At 44.6% G+C, this 15,454-nt stretch overlaps 2 protein-coding genes and 1 pseudogene across 3 annotated transcripts in view; all 3 read left to right on the top strand.

Moving 5' to 3' along the window:
• The window catches only part of LOC311488640 (trace amine-associated receptor 13c-like), a 31,699-nt gene that overhangs the window by 13,134 nt on the left and 3,111 nt on the right, over positions 1 to 15,454 (top strand). The window lies entirely within an intron of this gene.
• LOC311488637 (trace amine-associated receptor 13c-like) lies at positions 1,108 to 2,916 on the top strand. Its single transcript, XM_084545453.1, has 2 exons — positions 1,108 to 1,719; positions 1,977 to 2,916. The coding sequence occupies exons 1-2, from the start codon at positions 1,544 to 1,546 to the stop codon at positions 2,785 to 2,787; spliced, it is 987 nt and encodes a 328-aa protein (XP_084401579.1). The 5' UTR covers positions 1,108 to 1,543; the 3' UTR covers positions 2,788 to 2,916.
• LOC311488706 (trace amine-associated receptor 13c-like) lies at positions 12,579 to 13,878 on the top strand (annotated as a pseudogene). Its single transcript has 2 exons — positions 12,579 to 12,751; positions 13,015 to 13,878. The product of its transcript is annotated as a trace amine-associated receptor 13c-like (transcript).

Here is a 15,454-nt window from a genome sequence, read left to right as displayed (position 1 = left end):
AAAATATTAATTGTTGAAAGGCTTGAAGGTTATACAAAGTGCACATAAAGTCATTGTCACTGGGATATTCAAGAGGACAGTGGAATAAAACTGTCACTGACGATAGTAGTTCTATTACAGGTAAGTTAGTTGTTATAATGATTAAATGTAAGAGGCATCTTAAACAGGTTGGAGAATTATTAAAATGGATAAATATAAATCTTGTACTACAGGCGGGTTGATGAGGCCGGGAGAACAGATGAGTCAGACACTGGACCCTTTGACATCAACTGTTCCAAAGACCTTCAGGGTTTACCCATCCGTTCAAGTATCTGATAAAACTTATACTTAGGGATGACTAAGGTGACACGGAATCATCTCCCAGTTATGCTGCTGTAGATCTAGGCTGCTGGAGAATAATGCACTGAGCACCTGTCCTCTGTTTTCTTCTTTCTCGCACCTATCCTCTAATTTCTTGTCTAGTTTCTTCTCTTTTACTACTTGTGCATTTGTGTGCTCCTATTGTACAACATGTTAATAGCTGTGAGTCCCTCGCTCCATCTCCCTTCCCCACCCCATAAACACCAAGCGGGTTGATGAGGCCAGTAGCACAGATGAGTCTGACATTGGCCCCTTTGAAATCGACCAGTTGAACCAATTGATTTGTCAATTGTTCCAAAGACCTTGAGGGTTAACCCATCATTTCATGTCTCTGATGAAGCTTACAGTAAGGGATGGCTCAGGTGACACTGGCCTTCCTTCAGTTATGCTACTGTAGGTGTAGGCTGCTGATGGATGACATATTTAGCACTTGTCCTCTACTTTCTTCTTTCTAACACCTATTCTCTAATTTTGTTTTTGTGCATTTTTTGTGGTACTACTGTTTAGCATGTTATTAGCTTTGTGCACCAGTCTCCACCTCCCTTCCCCACCCTATAAACACCAGGCAGGTTGATGAGGACAGGACCTCAGATAAATCACACATTGGACCCCTTGAAATCGACCAATTCAATCAATTGATCCATCAACTGTTACAAAGATCCTGAGGGTTCACCCATATTTTCATGTCTTAGATAAAGTTTACAGTTAGGGTTGACTTAGATGACACTGAACCATCCCTCAGTTATGCTGCTATATGTGTAAACCGCTGGAGATGATACAGTGAGCACCTGTCCTCTAATTTTGTATCTAATTCAGTTAAAACCAGAGTCTTCCATCCATTTCTTCCTTCTCTATAGGCCCCACCTTCGACTATCAAGCTTTCCTTCCCTTTGTAACAATGTACAGTAGGTACTGACAAAACAGGATTGAGTGCAGCTTGTAATAACTTTTGAATATGGGGGTAAGAAGTTCAGTAAACACTGGGAAGAAATGAACCAAAAGATTAGGAAAAGAGCGGTGAGAAAGTGAAGGGGAAAAACCTGGAGAGAGTGAGATGTTGCGGAGAGAGAAAGAGGATGGACAATTCTACAGAGATTAAATCAGAGGAGGATAGTATAACAAGATAAATCATTGATACGAAAGAGAGTTCTGGTCGGAGAGCTGCTGGTACTGCAGCTGTCTGATGATGGAGATCCAGGATGAAGTGGAGCTCTGTTTTCCACATCTCCTCAACACATCCTGCAGGAAGCCGACACTTCACTGGATTGAAGTTGGGCTCATGAACATTCTGCTATCGTCCATCTCTGTGATCACTGTGGCTCTCAACCTGCTGGTCATCATCTCAGTCTCTCACTTCAGGCAGAGATTCACTCCTATACCTACAGTTTATTTTTTAGAAATGTGAACACTTCTTACTTGATACATAGGATATACATTATTCATTAATGTTGGAGTGAATGAATTAATTTGATACACTTTTCCTATCAACAATATTGCTTTATGTGTTAAAACCTTGACTGTTTCAATTACCTAGGCTAAATCACACTGTGATAACTTTCCCTGAAAACATTTTGACATGATTAATGTATAATTGATTCTTTTCTGTCTCCTTCCAGGCAGCTCCATACACCCACTAACACCATCCTCCTCTCTCTGGCTGTGTCAGACTTTCTCGTGGGTCTACTGTTGATGCCGGTAGAAATCTTTAGAAAAACAGACTGCTGGGTATTTGGGGATGTCATGTGTTCTCTTTATTGTTATCTGTGTGGCAACATTACTTCTGCTTCGATCGGACACGTAGTACTCATATCAGTCGACCGTTATGTGGCTATTTGTTATCCTCTGCATTACCACACCAGAGTCACTGTTTCAAGAGTCAGACTCAGTGTCTGTCTGTGTTGGCTCTTCACTTCTCTTTACTGCGGTTATTATATGAAGGACGTCCTGACTCAACCAGGAAGCACTAAATCCTGCTACGGAGAATGTGTGGTTGTTGTCGACTACATAACAGCAACTGTTGATATTGTTTTAAATTTTCTAATCACAGTTTCTCTCATCATGGTCCTGTATCTGAGGATATTTGTGGTGGCTGTGTCTCAGGCTCGTGCCATGCGCTCTCACATTACAGCTGTCACAGTCCAGGCTTCTCTAAGAAGAAAGAAATCTGAGTTGAAAGCAGCCAGGACTCTTGGTGTTCTAGTGGTTGTATATCTGATGTGTTACTGCCCTTTATACGGTTACGCTCTACTTGGGGAGAATGTGATCAGTACTGCATCCATCACTTTAGTTATCTTCTTTTTTTATTTAAATTCTTGTCTTAACCCTCTGATCTATGCACTGTTTTACCCCTGGTTTAGAAGAAGTGTTAAACACATTGTCACTCTGCAGATACTGCAGCCTGGTTCCCGTGAGGCCAACATACTGTAGAGAGACTGTGAAAGGTCTGAAATAACACAAGCATTACAAAAGTGATGTCATTGCTACTTCAGGAATTTTATTTAAACTAAAGACAAGAGAGAACATTGCTCTGGTGTAAGCTTGTATCTTTATGCTATTTATATGTTGTGGCTCTCAACCTGCTGGTCATCATCTCAGTCTCTCACTTCAGGCAGAGATTCACTCTTAAACCTACAGTTTATGTTTCAGAAATGTGAACACTTGTTATTTGATACATAGGATATACATTATTCACTAATGTTGGAGTGAATTAATTAATTTGATACACTTTTCCTATCAACAATATTGCTTAATGCGTTAAAACCATGACTGTTTGAATAAATCACTCTGTAATAACTTTACCTGAAAACATTTTGACATGATTAATGTATAATTGATTCTTTTCTGTCTCCTTCCAGGCAGCTCCATACACCCACTAACACCATCCTCCTCTCTCTGGCTGTGTCAGACTTTCTCGTGGGCCTTCTGTTGATGACGGTAGAAATCTTTACAAAAACAGACTGCTGGGTATTTGGGGATGCCGTATGTTCTCTTTATTGTTATCTGTGGGGCAACATTGTCTGTGCTTCAATAGTAAGCGTAGTCCTCATATCAACTGACCGTTATGTAGCTATTTGTTATCCTCTGTATTACTCCACCAGAGTCACTGTGTCAAGAGTCAGACTGTGTTGGCTTGGTTCTGCTTTGTACAACAGTCTTTACGTGAAGGATGTCCTAACTCAACCAGGCATCACTAAATCCTGCTACGGAGAATGTGTTCTTGTCATTGACTTCATAACAGCAACTGTTGATATGGTTTTTAATTTTGTTGTCACAGTTACTCTCATCATGGTCCTGTATCTGAGGATATTTGTGGTGGCTGTGTCTCAGGCTCGTGTCATGCGCTCTCATGTTACAGCTGTCACAGTCCTGGCTTCTCTAAGAAAAAATAAATCTGAGTTGAAAGCAGCCAGGACTCTTGACATTCTAGTAGTTGTATATCTGATGTGTTACTGCCCTTTATATGGTTACGCTCTGCTTTGGGACAATGTGATCAGAACCACATCCGTCACTTTTGTCATCTTCTTTTCTCATTTATATTCTACAAGTCCGGTTGCCTTTTTTGAACCTTTGTTGGATATTTAAATTCTCATCTAAACCCTCTGATCTATGCACTGTTTTACCCCTGGTTCAGAAGAAGTGTTAAACACTAGAGGTGGGCGGATCGATCCAAATATCGATAATATCGATACCAACGTTGGTATCGAGATTGATCGATACCAATGTAATGAGATCGATACTTAAGTTTCAGTTTCTCTCGTTTCCTTAAAGAAGCGACCCGACTCTGTTTGTCTCGATGCCGCTGCTGTCACCGAGCAGATCAGGCTCGTTTTGCTCCTCCTCCCCCTCGCGTGTGTTTGTTGTACTGTCACGTGACTCCGCAGCGCCAGGTGACCGAACACCGCCCACCACTACCAGCCAGGCTCGGCCAGCAGCAACGCATTACACACAACGAGAGAAAGAATAGGGCTGTTTGGTTATATTTTCGGGCCGAAAATGAAACGATAGCAAGTTGTGCTATTTGTAAAAACGTTGTAAGATACAGTGGTAACACAACAAACTTGTAAAAGCATATAGAAATTTTTAAAATCCCCGCCCACTTGGCCCCTACAGATCGCTGATATGTTATTTAAGAAAAGAAAATCCAGAAAGAAGTTCAATGAAGGGAGAGATTAAGTTTTTATTGTAGTTTCTGGACATGCCTGAAAAATAATTTGTTTTTATTTGTCCTCAAGTGATCATTTTGTTTCTGAACAAAAACTTTTATGAAAATACTTTTGTGATAAAGTATTTTCTATTTACTTAAAAACCAAATTCTGTACTGAACTTTAATTGATTAATAATCCAAAAGGCATATCACGAAAACGCTTAAAATATCGTCTCATCTCGTCTCGTCTTCTCCCGCTGATCCGGGTCCGGGTCGCTTAAAATATCATGAGAATTAATTCAGATTTAGATTGATTCAGACTGATGGCGCATCCACCTTAATTTTTAAAAAGTATCGATATCGGTATCGGTATCGGCGATACTGGCCCAGTATTTACTTGGTATCGGATCGATACCAAATCTAGCGGTATCGCACACCTCTATTAAACACATTGTCACTCTGCTGATCCTGCAGCTTGGTTCCCGTGAGGCCAACATACTGTAGAGAGACTGTGAAAGGTCTGAAATAACACAAGCGTTACAAAAGTGATGTCATTGCTACTTCAGGAATTCTATTCAAACTAAAGACAAGAGAGAACATAGTGCTGTAGTAAGCTTGTATCTTTACACTATTTATATGCAAAAAACGTCTTGGTCCAAGTTCGGACAAGACTTGTCGGCAGCACACACTGTTTTTTTTTTTTTTTGTTTGTTTTGTTTTTTAACCATTTAAAGTCAGTACTGTTCTGAAAAAAGTAGTTAAAGTACTTAAAATGGCACTTTAACTTTAGGTCTGTTCAGTTTTGCCCAGGGATATTTTCTTTCTTTTTCTACTGTTTTGAACTGAAATGCAATTAAATGCATCTTTCCAGACATTAAAAGAGCTTGAGTTTACAATGTTCATGTCTGTGTCTCTTATTTGATTAAGTCGTCCATGAAAATCCATTTAAATTAAAAAATGTTGCTTTTTGCGGCAAATATTGTTATGCGATTAAAATGTGATTAATCGAGTTCGAGCTCTGCTGCCACCTAGTGACTGGAGGCTTGTTTATCGTTCAAGCATCAATAAAGACAGTTTCAACACTGAAAGTCCACCTGGCCCCACTATTTGAGAACTATTGGTCTAATGTAAAAAAAACAAATTCTTGTATGGTGTGGTTTCTGTTGCTATCATTCGCTTTTTGAGGAGTTTTGAGATAGTTTATAGCTAACACTAGCTAGCGGTTTAAAAACAACCACCCAGTAACCCTCATTTTATTATTAAAAATTATCCAGATGCTCATGCAGGACATCTGGTCAATTAAGTCTAGATCATTCTGCTAGAACTTTTTCATTTTGCAAAATTATCAATGGATGAATTGTTTCATTAATGGCAAAATAATTTTTACATTTTACTTAAGTACATTTTAGAGCCTGTACTTTCTTACTTTTACGTGAGTAAAGGAGTTGAATCAGTACTTTTACTTTTTCCAGAGTATTTTTTTTACTTTTACTTAAGTACAGAATGTGAATACTTTTGCCACCTCTGAATGAGGGAAATGGATAAATACAAATCCTGTACACTCGGTAGGTTGATGAGGCCAGCAGCACAGATGAGTCAGACACTGGGCCCTTTGAAATCAACCAATTTAATCAAACTTATTAGTCAACTGTTCCAGAGACCTTCAGTGTTAACCCATCTTTTCAAGTATTTGATAAAACTTATAGTTGGGGATGGCTAAGGTGACACTGAACCATCCCTCAGCTATGCTGCTGTGGGTGTAGGCTGCTGGGGGATAATGCACTGAGCACCTGTCCTCTGTTTTCTTCTTTCTTGCACCTATCCTCTAATTTCTTGTCTAGTTTCTTCTCTCTTACTGTTTGTGCATTTGTGTACTGCTATTCAATACCATGTTAATATGTGTGTGTCACTGTCTCCATCTCCCTTCCCCACCTCTGTCCTCTACTTTCTTCTTTCTCGCACTTACTCCCAAATTTCTTCTCTCTTACTACTTGTGCATTTTCGTGGTACTACTGTTTAGCATGTTATTAGCTGTGTGCACCTGTCTCCATCTTCCTTCCCCACCCCATAAACTCCAGGCAGGTTGATGAGGCCAGTAGCACATATAAACCAGATGGACCCTTTGAAATCGACTAATTCAATCAATTGATCCATCAACTGTTCCAAGGATCTTGAGGGTTCACCCATATTTTCACGTCTTACATAGTAAGGGTTGACTCATGTGACACTGAACCATCCCTCAATTATGCTGCTATATGTGTGGGCCACCAGGGAATAATATACTGAGCACCTGTCCTCTATTTTCTTCTTTCTCGCACCTATCCTCTTAACTAGTTTCCCCTCTCTTACTACTTGTGCATTTGTGTACTGCTATTCAATACCATGTTAATAGGTGTGTGTCCCTGTCTCCATCTCCCTCCCCCACCCCATAAACACCAGGCAAGTTAATGATGCCAGTAGCACAGATGAACCTGACATAGGAGCCTTTGAAATTGACCAATTGAATCAATTGATTTGTCAACTGTTCCAAAGACCTTGAGGGTTAACCCATCATTTCATATCGTTGATGAAGCTTACAGTAAGGGCTGGCTCAGGTGACACTGAACCTTCCCTCAGTTATGCTGCTGTAGGTTGCTGACGGATGACATACTGCGGACTGGTCCTCTATTTTCTTCTTTCTCGCACCTATTCTCTATTTTTTTTTTCTCTTACTATTTGTACTCCTCCTTGAACCGTCACTCCTCCTTGAACCGTCACCTTATCGTGGTGGAGGACTTGGAGTGTCCTAATGACCCTAGGAGCTATGCTGTCCGTGGCAATTTGCCCCTGGCAGGGTCTCCCAAGGCAGACTGGTCTTAGGCAAAGGGCCAGACAAAGAACGGTTCAGAAGACCTTTCATGAAGAAAACCAACAGGAGACTGTGTACCTGGCCCGGAGGGTTACCGGGGCCCCACCCTGGAGCCAGGCCTGGGGCTGGGGCTCGTGGGCGAGTGCCTGGTGGCCGGGCTTTCGCCAGCCCGAATGGGAGACATGGGCTCGCCTCCCTGTAGGCCCACCACCCGCAGGAGGATTATGAAGGGTCCGGTGCATTGTGGATCGGGCAGCAGACCAAGGTGGGGGCCTTGGCGGTCTGATCCTCGGTTATGGAAGCTGGCTTTTGGAACATGGAACGTCACCTCTCTGGCGGGGAAGGAACCGGAGCTTGTGAAAGAGGTTGAGCGCTATCGACTAGATATAGTCGGCCTCACCTCGACACATAGCGTTGGCTCTGGAACCCAAGTCCTCGAGAGGGGTTGGACTCTCTTCTTTGCTGGAGTTGCTCCGGGTGAGAGGCGGAAGGCCGGGTGGGCTTTTTGCTTGCCCCTGGACTATCGGCCTGTACGTTGGGGTTCTCCGGGGTGGACGAAAGGGTTGCTTCCCTGCACCTTCGGGTCGGGGAACGGGTCCTGACTGTTGTCTGGGCATATGCGCCAAACAGCAGTTCAGAGTACCCGCCCTTTTTGGAGGCCTTGGGATGGATGCTGGATGGCGCCCCGACTGGGGACTCCATTGTCGTGCTGGGAGACTTCAACGCTCATGTGGGCAACGACAGCGTGACCTGGAGGGGCATGGTTGGGAGGAACGGCCTGCCTGATCTGAACCCGAGCGGTGTTCAGTTATTGGACTTCTGTGCAAGTCGCAGTTTGTCCATAACTAACACCATGTTCGAACATAAGGTTGTTCATCGGTGCTCTTGGCACCATGACGGCCTAGGTCGTAGGTCGATGACTTTGTAGTCGTATCATCTGACCTGCGACCGTATGTTCTGGACACTTGGGTAAAGAGAGGAGCAGAGCTGTCAACTGATCACCACCTGGTGGTGAGTTGGATCAGATGGCAGGGGAAGATACCACACAGACCTGGTAGGCCCAAACGAGTAATGAGGATCTGCTGGTAACGCCTGGTGGAAGAACCTGTCAAGATGGTCTTCAACTCCCACCTCCGGCAGAGCTTCAACTGCGTCCCAGGGGTGGTGGGGGACATTGAGTCCGAATGGGCCATGTTCCGCTCTGCCACTGTGGAGGCTGCTGTTGCAAGTTGTGGCCGCAAGGCCGCTGGTGCTGGTCGCGGCGGTAGAAGGAGCCGTCAGGCTGAAGAAGGAGGCCTACAGGGCATGGCTGGTCTGTGGGTCTCCTAAAGCAGCTGACCGGTACCGGATGGCCAGGCGGTCTGCGGCAAGGGCAGTCGCTGAGGCAAAAACTCGGGCGTGGGAGGAGTTTGGTGAGGCTATGGAAGAAGACTATCGATTGGCTCCGAAGAGGTTCTGGCAAACCGTCCGGCGCCTAAAGGGTGGTAGGCGGCAACACGCTCACACTGTTCTCAGTGGGGGTGGTGAGCTGCTGACATCAACTGAGGATATCGTCGGGCGTTGGAATACTTTGAGGAGCTCTTCAATCTCACCAACACGTATTCCATAGAGGAAACAGAGCCTGATGGCCTAGGGTTGGACCATCCAACCTCTGGGGCAAAAGTCACCGAGGTAGTGAAACAACTCCACGGCGGCGGAGCTCCGGGAGCGGATGAGATCCGCCCTGGGTATCTTAAGGCTCTGGATGTTGTAGGGCTGTCTTGGTTGACACGTCTCTGCAACATTGCGTGGACATCGGGGGCAGTACCTCTGGAGTGGCAGACCGGCGTGGTGGTCCCCATTTTTAAAAAGGGGGACTACTATACACTAAAGTGTTCCAACTATAGAGGGATCACACTCCTCAGCCTCCCTGGCAAGGTCTATGCCAGGATGCTGGAAAAGAGGGTCCAGTCGATCGTTGAACCTCAGCTCGAGGAGGAACAATGCGGTTTTCGTCCCGGACGTGGAACCATGGACCAGCTCTTTACATTCACTAAGGTACTCACTAAGGTATGGGGTGGATGGCCCCTTACTAAGGGCCATTCAGTCCCTGTACCAAAGGAGTACAAGTTTGGTCCGTGTAGTCGGTAGTAAGTCGGACCTGTTCCCAGTGAGGGTTGGACTCCGCCAGGGCTGTCCTTGGTCACCGGTTCTGTTCATAATTTTTATGGACAGAATTTCTAGGCGCATCCGGGTGGGGGAGGGTGTCGTGTTTGGTGATCGGAGGATCTCGTCCCTGCTTTTCGCGGATGACGTGGTCCTCTTAGCTTCATCGAACAATGACCTCCAGCTCCTGCTGGGGCGGTTCGCAGGGCTGGGATGAAGATCAGCACCTCCAAGTCTGAGGCCATGGTCCTCAGTCAGAAAAGGGTGGACTGCCCGCTGCGTCGGGGAGGAGGTTCTGCCTCAAGTGGAGGAGTTCAAGTATCTCTGGGTCTTGTTCACAACTGAGGGTAAGAGGGAGCGGGAGATCGACAGGCGGATCGGAGCGGCATCTGCAGTGATGCGGATGCTTAACCGGTTGGTCATGGTGAAGAGTGAGCTAAGCTGAAAGGCGAAGCTCTCAATTTACCGGTCGATCTACGTTCCAGTTCTCACCTATGGTCATGAACTTTGGGTAACGACCGAAAGAACAAGGTCGCGAATACAAATGGCCAAAATGAGTTTCCTTCTTAGGGTGGTCGGGCTCAGCCTTAGAGTTAGGGTAAGGAGCTCATATGGGAGGAGCTCAGAGTAGAGCCGCTGCTCCTCCACGTCAAGAGGAGTCAGTTGAGGTGGCTAGGGCATCTGGTAAGGACGCCTCCTGGGAGAGGTGTTTCGGGCATGTCCCACCGGTAGGAGACCTCGAGGCCGACCTGGGACACGATGGAGGGATTATATCTCTCGTCTGGCCTGGGAACGCCTGGGGGGTCCCCTGGAGGAGCTGGCTGAAGTGGCTGGAGAGAGGGCTGTCTGGGCTTCCCTGCGAAACTGAAACTGAAACTGCTGCCCCCGCGACCCGGACCCGGATAAGCGGAAGAAGACGAGTACGAGTACTATTTGTGCATTTTTGTGGCAGTACTGTTTAGCATGTTATTAGCTGTGTGCACCTGTCTCCATCTCCCTCCCCCACCCCATCAACACCACTGACTGGTGGGAAGTCTGAGGTTTAAATAGGAACTCCTCCAGGAAACGATTCAGCGGTCTACCTACACCTGAAGGACAAAGGACACTCCTTTGAAGATAACAACGTCCAAATCTTAGCCAGAGAAGACCGATGGTTTGAAAGAGGAGTAAAGGAAGCCATCTATATCAGACTGGAAAAACCTTCACTAAGCAGAGGAGGTGGACTGAGATTTAATCTGCCATCTATTTACAATACAGTTTTAACTTCTGTCCCCAAGAAGTTTCAATCTCATTCACACCTTGACACTGGAGCCTCAGACGAACAAGCGTCGTTAGAGAACGATTCATAGGGAAGAGGACAGGGACAAAACAGTCCCCCCTCAACAACAGGTAAGTACCCAGTTGTTAATGGAAATTAGCTGCACCAGTTTCTGTTTATTAGCATAACAAGCAAGTTTTTTCAGGAGGAGTTCCTATTTAAACCTCAGACTTCCCATCAGTCCCCTAGACCTGAAGAAGCTACTCGGATGAGTGGTGAAACGTCTTCTCTAACAATCTACAAGTCCAGTTGCCTTTTTTGAACCTTTTTTGGATATACCATGACCTGGATGACTGAGAACCTTTACAGACTTTGAAGTCGACTAATTCAATCAATTGTTCTGTGGAGCTGCATACTACTCAACTGCGGTCCTGGCCTCATCAACCTGCCCAGTCTTAATGGCCTGCAGTTTTACACTCCTACCTGAATGCATCATTATCCAACCTGTCAATAATACCTCTTATATCAGCAGCTAACTCAGCTGTGATAAAACTAATGCCACTAACAGTTTCATGCCCCCATGCTCATGGTTATACACTACCGGTCAAAAGTTTTAGAACACCACTTTTTCCAGTTTTTTAATAAAAATTATTCAGTTTAGCGTCTCATTGCACTCTGAAATGAAAGCATAGAACAAATAAGCAATTTGAGTTGAAAAAGAAATCATAGAATCAATTTATAGACCAAAATGTATTCTAAACTTTTGACTCATCAAAGGAGCCATCTTTGGCAGATATAACAGCTGAACACACTTGTGGCATTCTTTCTACAGTAGAAATCAAATATTCTTCAGAAAGTTATTCCCAAGTCTGTTGCAGAAGTTCCCATAAATGTGTGGCACTTGTAGGTTGCTTGGCTTTCACTCTTCTGTCCAGTTCAACCCAAACCTGCTCGATGGGGTTTAAGTCTGGAGACTGTGCTGGCCACGCCATGTTTTCAAGCTTACCATCTTGTTCTTTTTTCCTGAGGTAGTTCTGGCATAGCTTGGACTTATGTTTGGGTCATTATCTTGCTGTAGGATGAACCTCTGACCAACTAGGCGCATACCAGAGGGTATTGCATGGCGCTGCAGAATGCTGTGGTAGCCGTTTTGGTTCAGGGTGCCTCTCTCTCTGTACAAGTCACCGACCCTGGATCCAGCAAAACAGCCCCAGATCGACATCACACTTCCTCCTCCATGTTTGACAGTTGATGTCACACACTGTGGAACCATCCTCTCGTCTACTCGATGGCGTACAAGATCTTGCGTGATGAATCGAAGATTTGAAATTTTGATTCATCAGCCCATAATACCTTCTTCCAGTCTTCAGTAGTCCAATGGCGGTGTTTCATGGCCCAGGCGAGCCTCTTTGTCTTATTCTGACATCTTAGCGATGCCTTTCTTGATGCAACTCGTCCTGTCAAACCTGCAGCTCGAAGTCTTCTCTTCACAGTTGAAACTGAGACTTGTTTAGTACGACCACTATTAAGCTGTGCTTGAAGCTGTTGTAATGTGAGCCGCCTATTGTGCAAGCTGTTAACTCCCAGAAACTTCTCCTCTGATTCAGTTGTGGCTTTGGGTCTGCCAGACCTCTTCCTGTCAGAGTTTCCCCCAGTTTCTGAGTGAAAGGGAAAGACTTGGAGAGATTGAGATGTTGTGAAGAGAGAAAGAGGATGGACAATTCTACAGAGATTTAATCAGAGGAGGATAGTATAACAAGATAAATCAGTGATACGACAGAGAGTTCTGGTCGGAGAGCTGCTGGTACTGCAGCTGTCTGATGATGGAGATCCAGGATGAAGTGGAGCTCTGTTTTCCACATCTCCTCAACACATCCTGCAGGAAGCCAACACTTCACTGGATTGAAGTTGGGCTCCTGAACATTCTGCTATCGTCCATCTCTGTGATCACTGTGGCTCTCAACCTGCTGGTCATCATCTCAGTCTCCCACTTTAGGTAGAGATTTACTCTTAAACCTACAGTTTATGTTTTAGAAATGTGAACTCTTCTTACTTGATCCATGGGATATACATTATTCGTTAATGTTGGAGTGAATTAATTAATTTGATACACTTTTCCCATCAACAATATTGCTTTATGTGTTGAAACCATGACTGTTTCAATTTCAATTTGCTAAGCTAAAACACTCTGTGATAACTTTAGCTGAAAACATTTTGACATGATTAATGTATAACTGATTCTTTTCTGTCTCCTTCCAGGCAGCTCCATACACCCACTAACACCATCCTCCTCTCTCTGGCTGTGTCAGACTTTCTCGTGGGCCTTCTGTTGATGCTGGTAGAAATCTTCAGAATAACAGACTGCTGGGTATTTGGGGATGCTGTATGTGTTTTATATAGTTTACTGTCCTCGACCATTATCTGTTCTTCAGTAGGACAAGTTGTCCTTATATCAGTTGACCGTTATGTGGCTATTTGTTATCCTCTGCATCACCCCACCAGAGTCACTGTGTCAAGAGTCAGACTCAGTGTCTGTGTTGGCTCTGTTGTGCTTTGTACAGCGGTTATTATATGAAAGATGTCCTGTCTCAACCAGAGAGATGTAAAGCCTGCTACGGAGAATGTGTGATAACCATTGACTACATTACAGGAACTGTTGATGTTGCTTTATCCGTCACTGCTACAGTTACTGTCATTGTGGTACTGTATTTAAGAGTATTTGTGGTGGCTGTGTCTCAGGCTCGTGCCATGCGCTCTCATGTTACAGCTGTCACAGTCCAGGTTTCAGTGACTCTGACAAGAAAGAGATCTGAGTTGAAAGCAGCCAGGACTCTTGGTGTTCTTGTAGTTGTATTTCTGATATTTTACTGCCCTTATTACTTTTACGTTGCTTTTGAGGCTGTGCTCAGTACTACATCGGGATCTTTGGTAATCTTACTGGGTTACTTCAATTCTTGTTTAAATCCTTTGATCTATGCACTGTTTTACTCCTGGTTCAGAAATGCTGTTAAACTCATTGTCACTCTGCAGATACTGCAGCCTGGCTCCTGTGGGGCCAACATACTGTAGAGAGACTGAGGTTGAAAATGGTAGTGTTACCGTTTCAGGCATTTTAATTTGAAGTAAAGGTATACACCAGAAGAATCACATGAATAATTAACTACACACCTGTATGAAAAGATCCATACAGATATCTGGGGTAAGTTAACAGTGTAGTCATATTTTATTCCAAGTTTCCTCTTTAGATACATTCAGGTGATGAGTTTTGCCCAGTGAGTTTCATACACTGTTTCTGTTGCCTGGTTGCAGTGCCAATGATTGTGCTTGTAATCAGCTATACAAATAATTCGGATTCCCTAATACAAATCTTAAAAAATGCGTCACTGACACACTGCTCCACTCAGATGCAGCAACATTTAGACATTTGGTTCAATATGTTTGTATACTCTAGGGTGATGCACTCGCCTTGACCTTCTACATCTGTTCCAGCTGTTCTTTCAACCCTTGGTACTTTTCAACCTTTTCGTGTTCCTTCTTTCTGATGTTGGCGTCTGCTGGTATCACCACATCTTCTTCTGGTCTTTGTCTACCACCACTATGTCCGGTTGGTTAGCCAGGAGCTGTTTGTCAGTCTGGAAGAGGAAGTCCCACAGCACCTTGGCCCTGTTGTTCTCAGCCACCTTCTGTGGTGCGGCCCATTGGGATTTGGGTACTTCTATTCCATACTGGGTACAGATGTTCCTGTACACTATTCCAGCCACTTGGTTGTGTCTCTCCATGTACGCTGACCCAGCTTGCATCTTACACCCTGCTATTATGTGCTGGACTGTTTCAGGGGCATCTTTGCATAGTCTGCACCTTGGATCTGATCTACTCTTGTAGATCTTGGCCTCTATGGCTCTTGTACCTAGGGCCTGTTCTTGTGTTTCCATGATCAGTGCCTCCGTGCTGTCTCTGAGTCAAGCCTTTTCCAGCCATTGGTAGGTCTTCTTGATATCAGTCACTTCTTCAATTTGGCGGTGGTACATGCCATGTAGGGGCTTGTCCTTCCAGGTTGTCTGCTCCTCTTCCTCTGCACTCTTATCCGGTTTCTGTTGCATGAGACATTCACTTAGCAGTTTGTCCTTTGTGGCCATTTTTCTGATGTACTCTTGGATTTTTGATGTTTCATCCTGGATAGTGGCCTTGATGCTCACTAGTCCTCGGCCTCCCTCTTTCCACTTAGTGTACAGTCTCATTGTGCTGGATTTGGGGTGAAACCCTCCATGCATGGTGAGGAGTTTCCTGTCTTGATGTCTGTGGCTTCTATCTCCTCCTTTGGCCAGCTTATGATTCCAGCAGGGTATCTGATGACTGGTATTGCGTACATGTTGATGGCTTGGATCTTGTTCCAGCCATTCTTTCTCTCTAGATACTACAGCCTGGCTAGCATGAGGTTAATTTACTGTAGAGAAGCTGTGTAGACTGAAATGACACCTGTTATACAAAGATTTCCTTTTATTAAACTACTGAGGTGAGCTGAGGTACTGGGGAAGGAAAGGATAATGATCAGGCCAGTGGGGATTGAACTAGATGATGGAACCTCTAGCTCATGTGTTATGGGTGGAGGTTTTCATTGTAATATGTGAAGCTGAAAAAGCAGCTGAGCAAACAAGAACCAAACGATGCAATATCCTACTGTAATACGTACATCTACTAT

This window comes from Chelon labrosus, assembly GCF_963514085.1.
Source record: "Chelon labrosus genome assembly, chromosome: 5".
Lineage (NCBI taxonomy): Eukaryota > Metazoa > Chordata > Actinopteri > Mugiliformes > Mugilidae > Chelon > Chelon labrosus.
The sequence above is the reverse complement of the archived record's forward strand: the minus strand, read 5'-3'. Positions and strand labels throughout refer to the sequence as shown.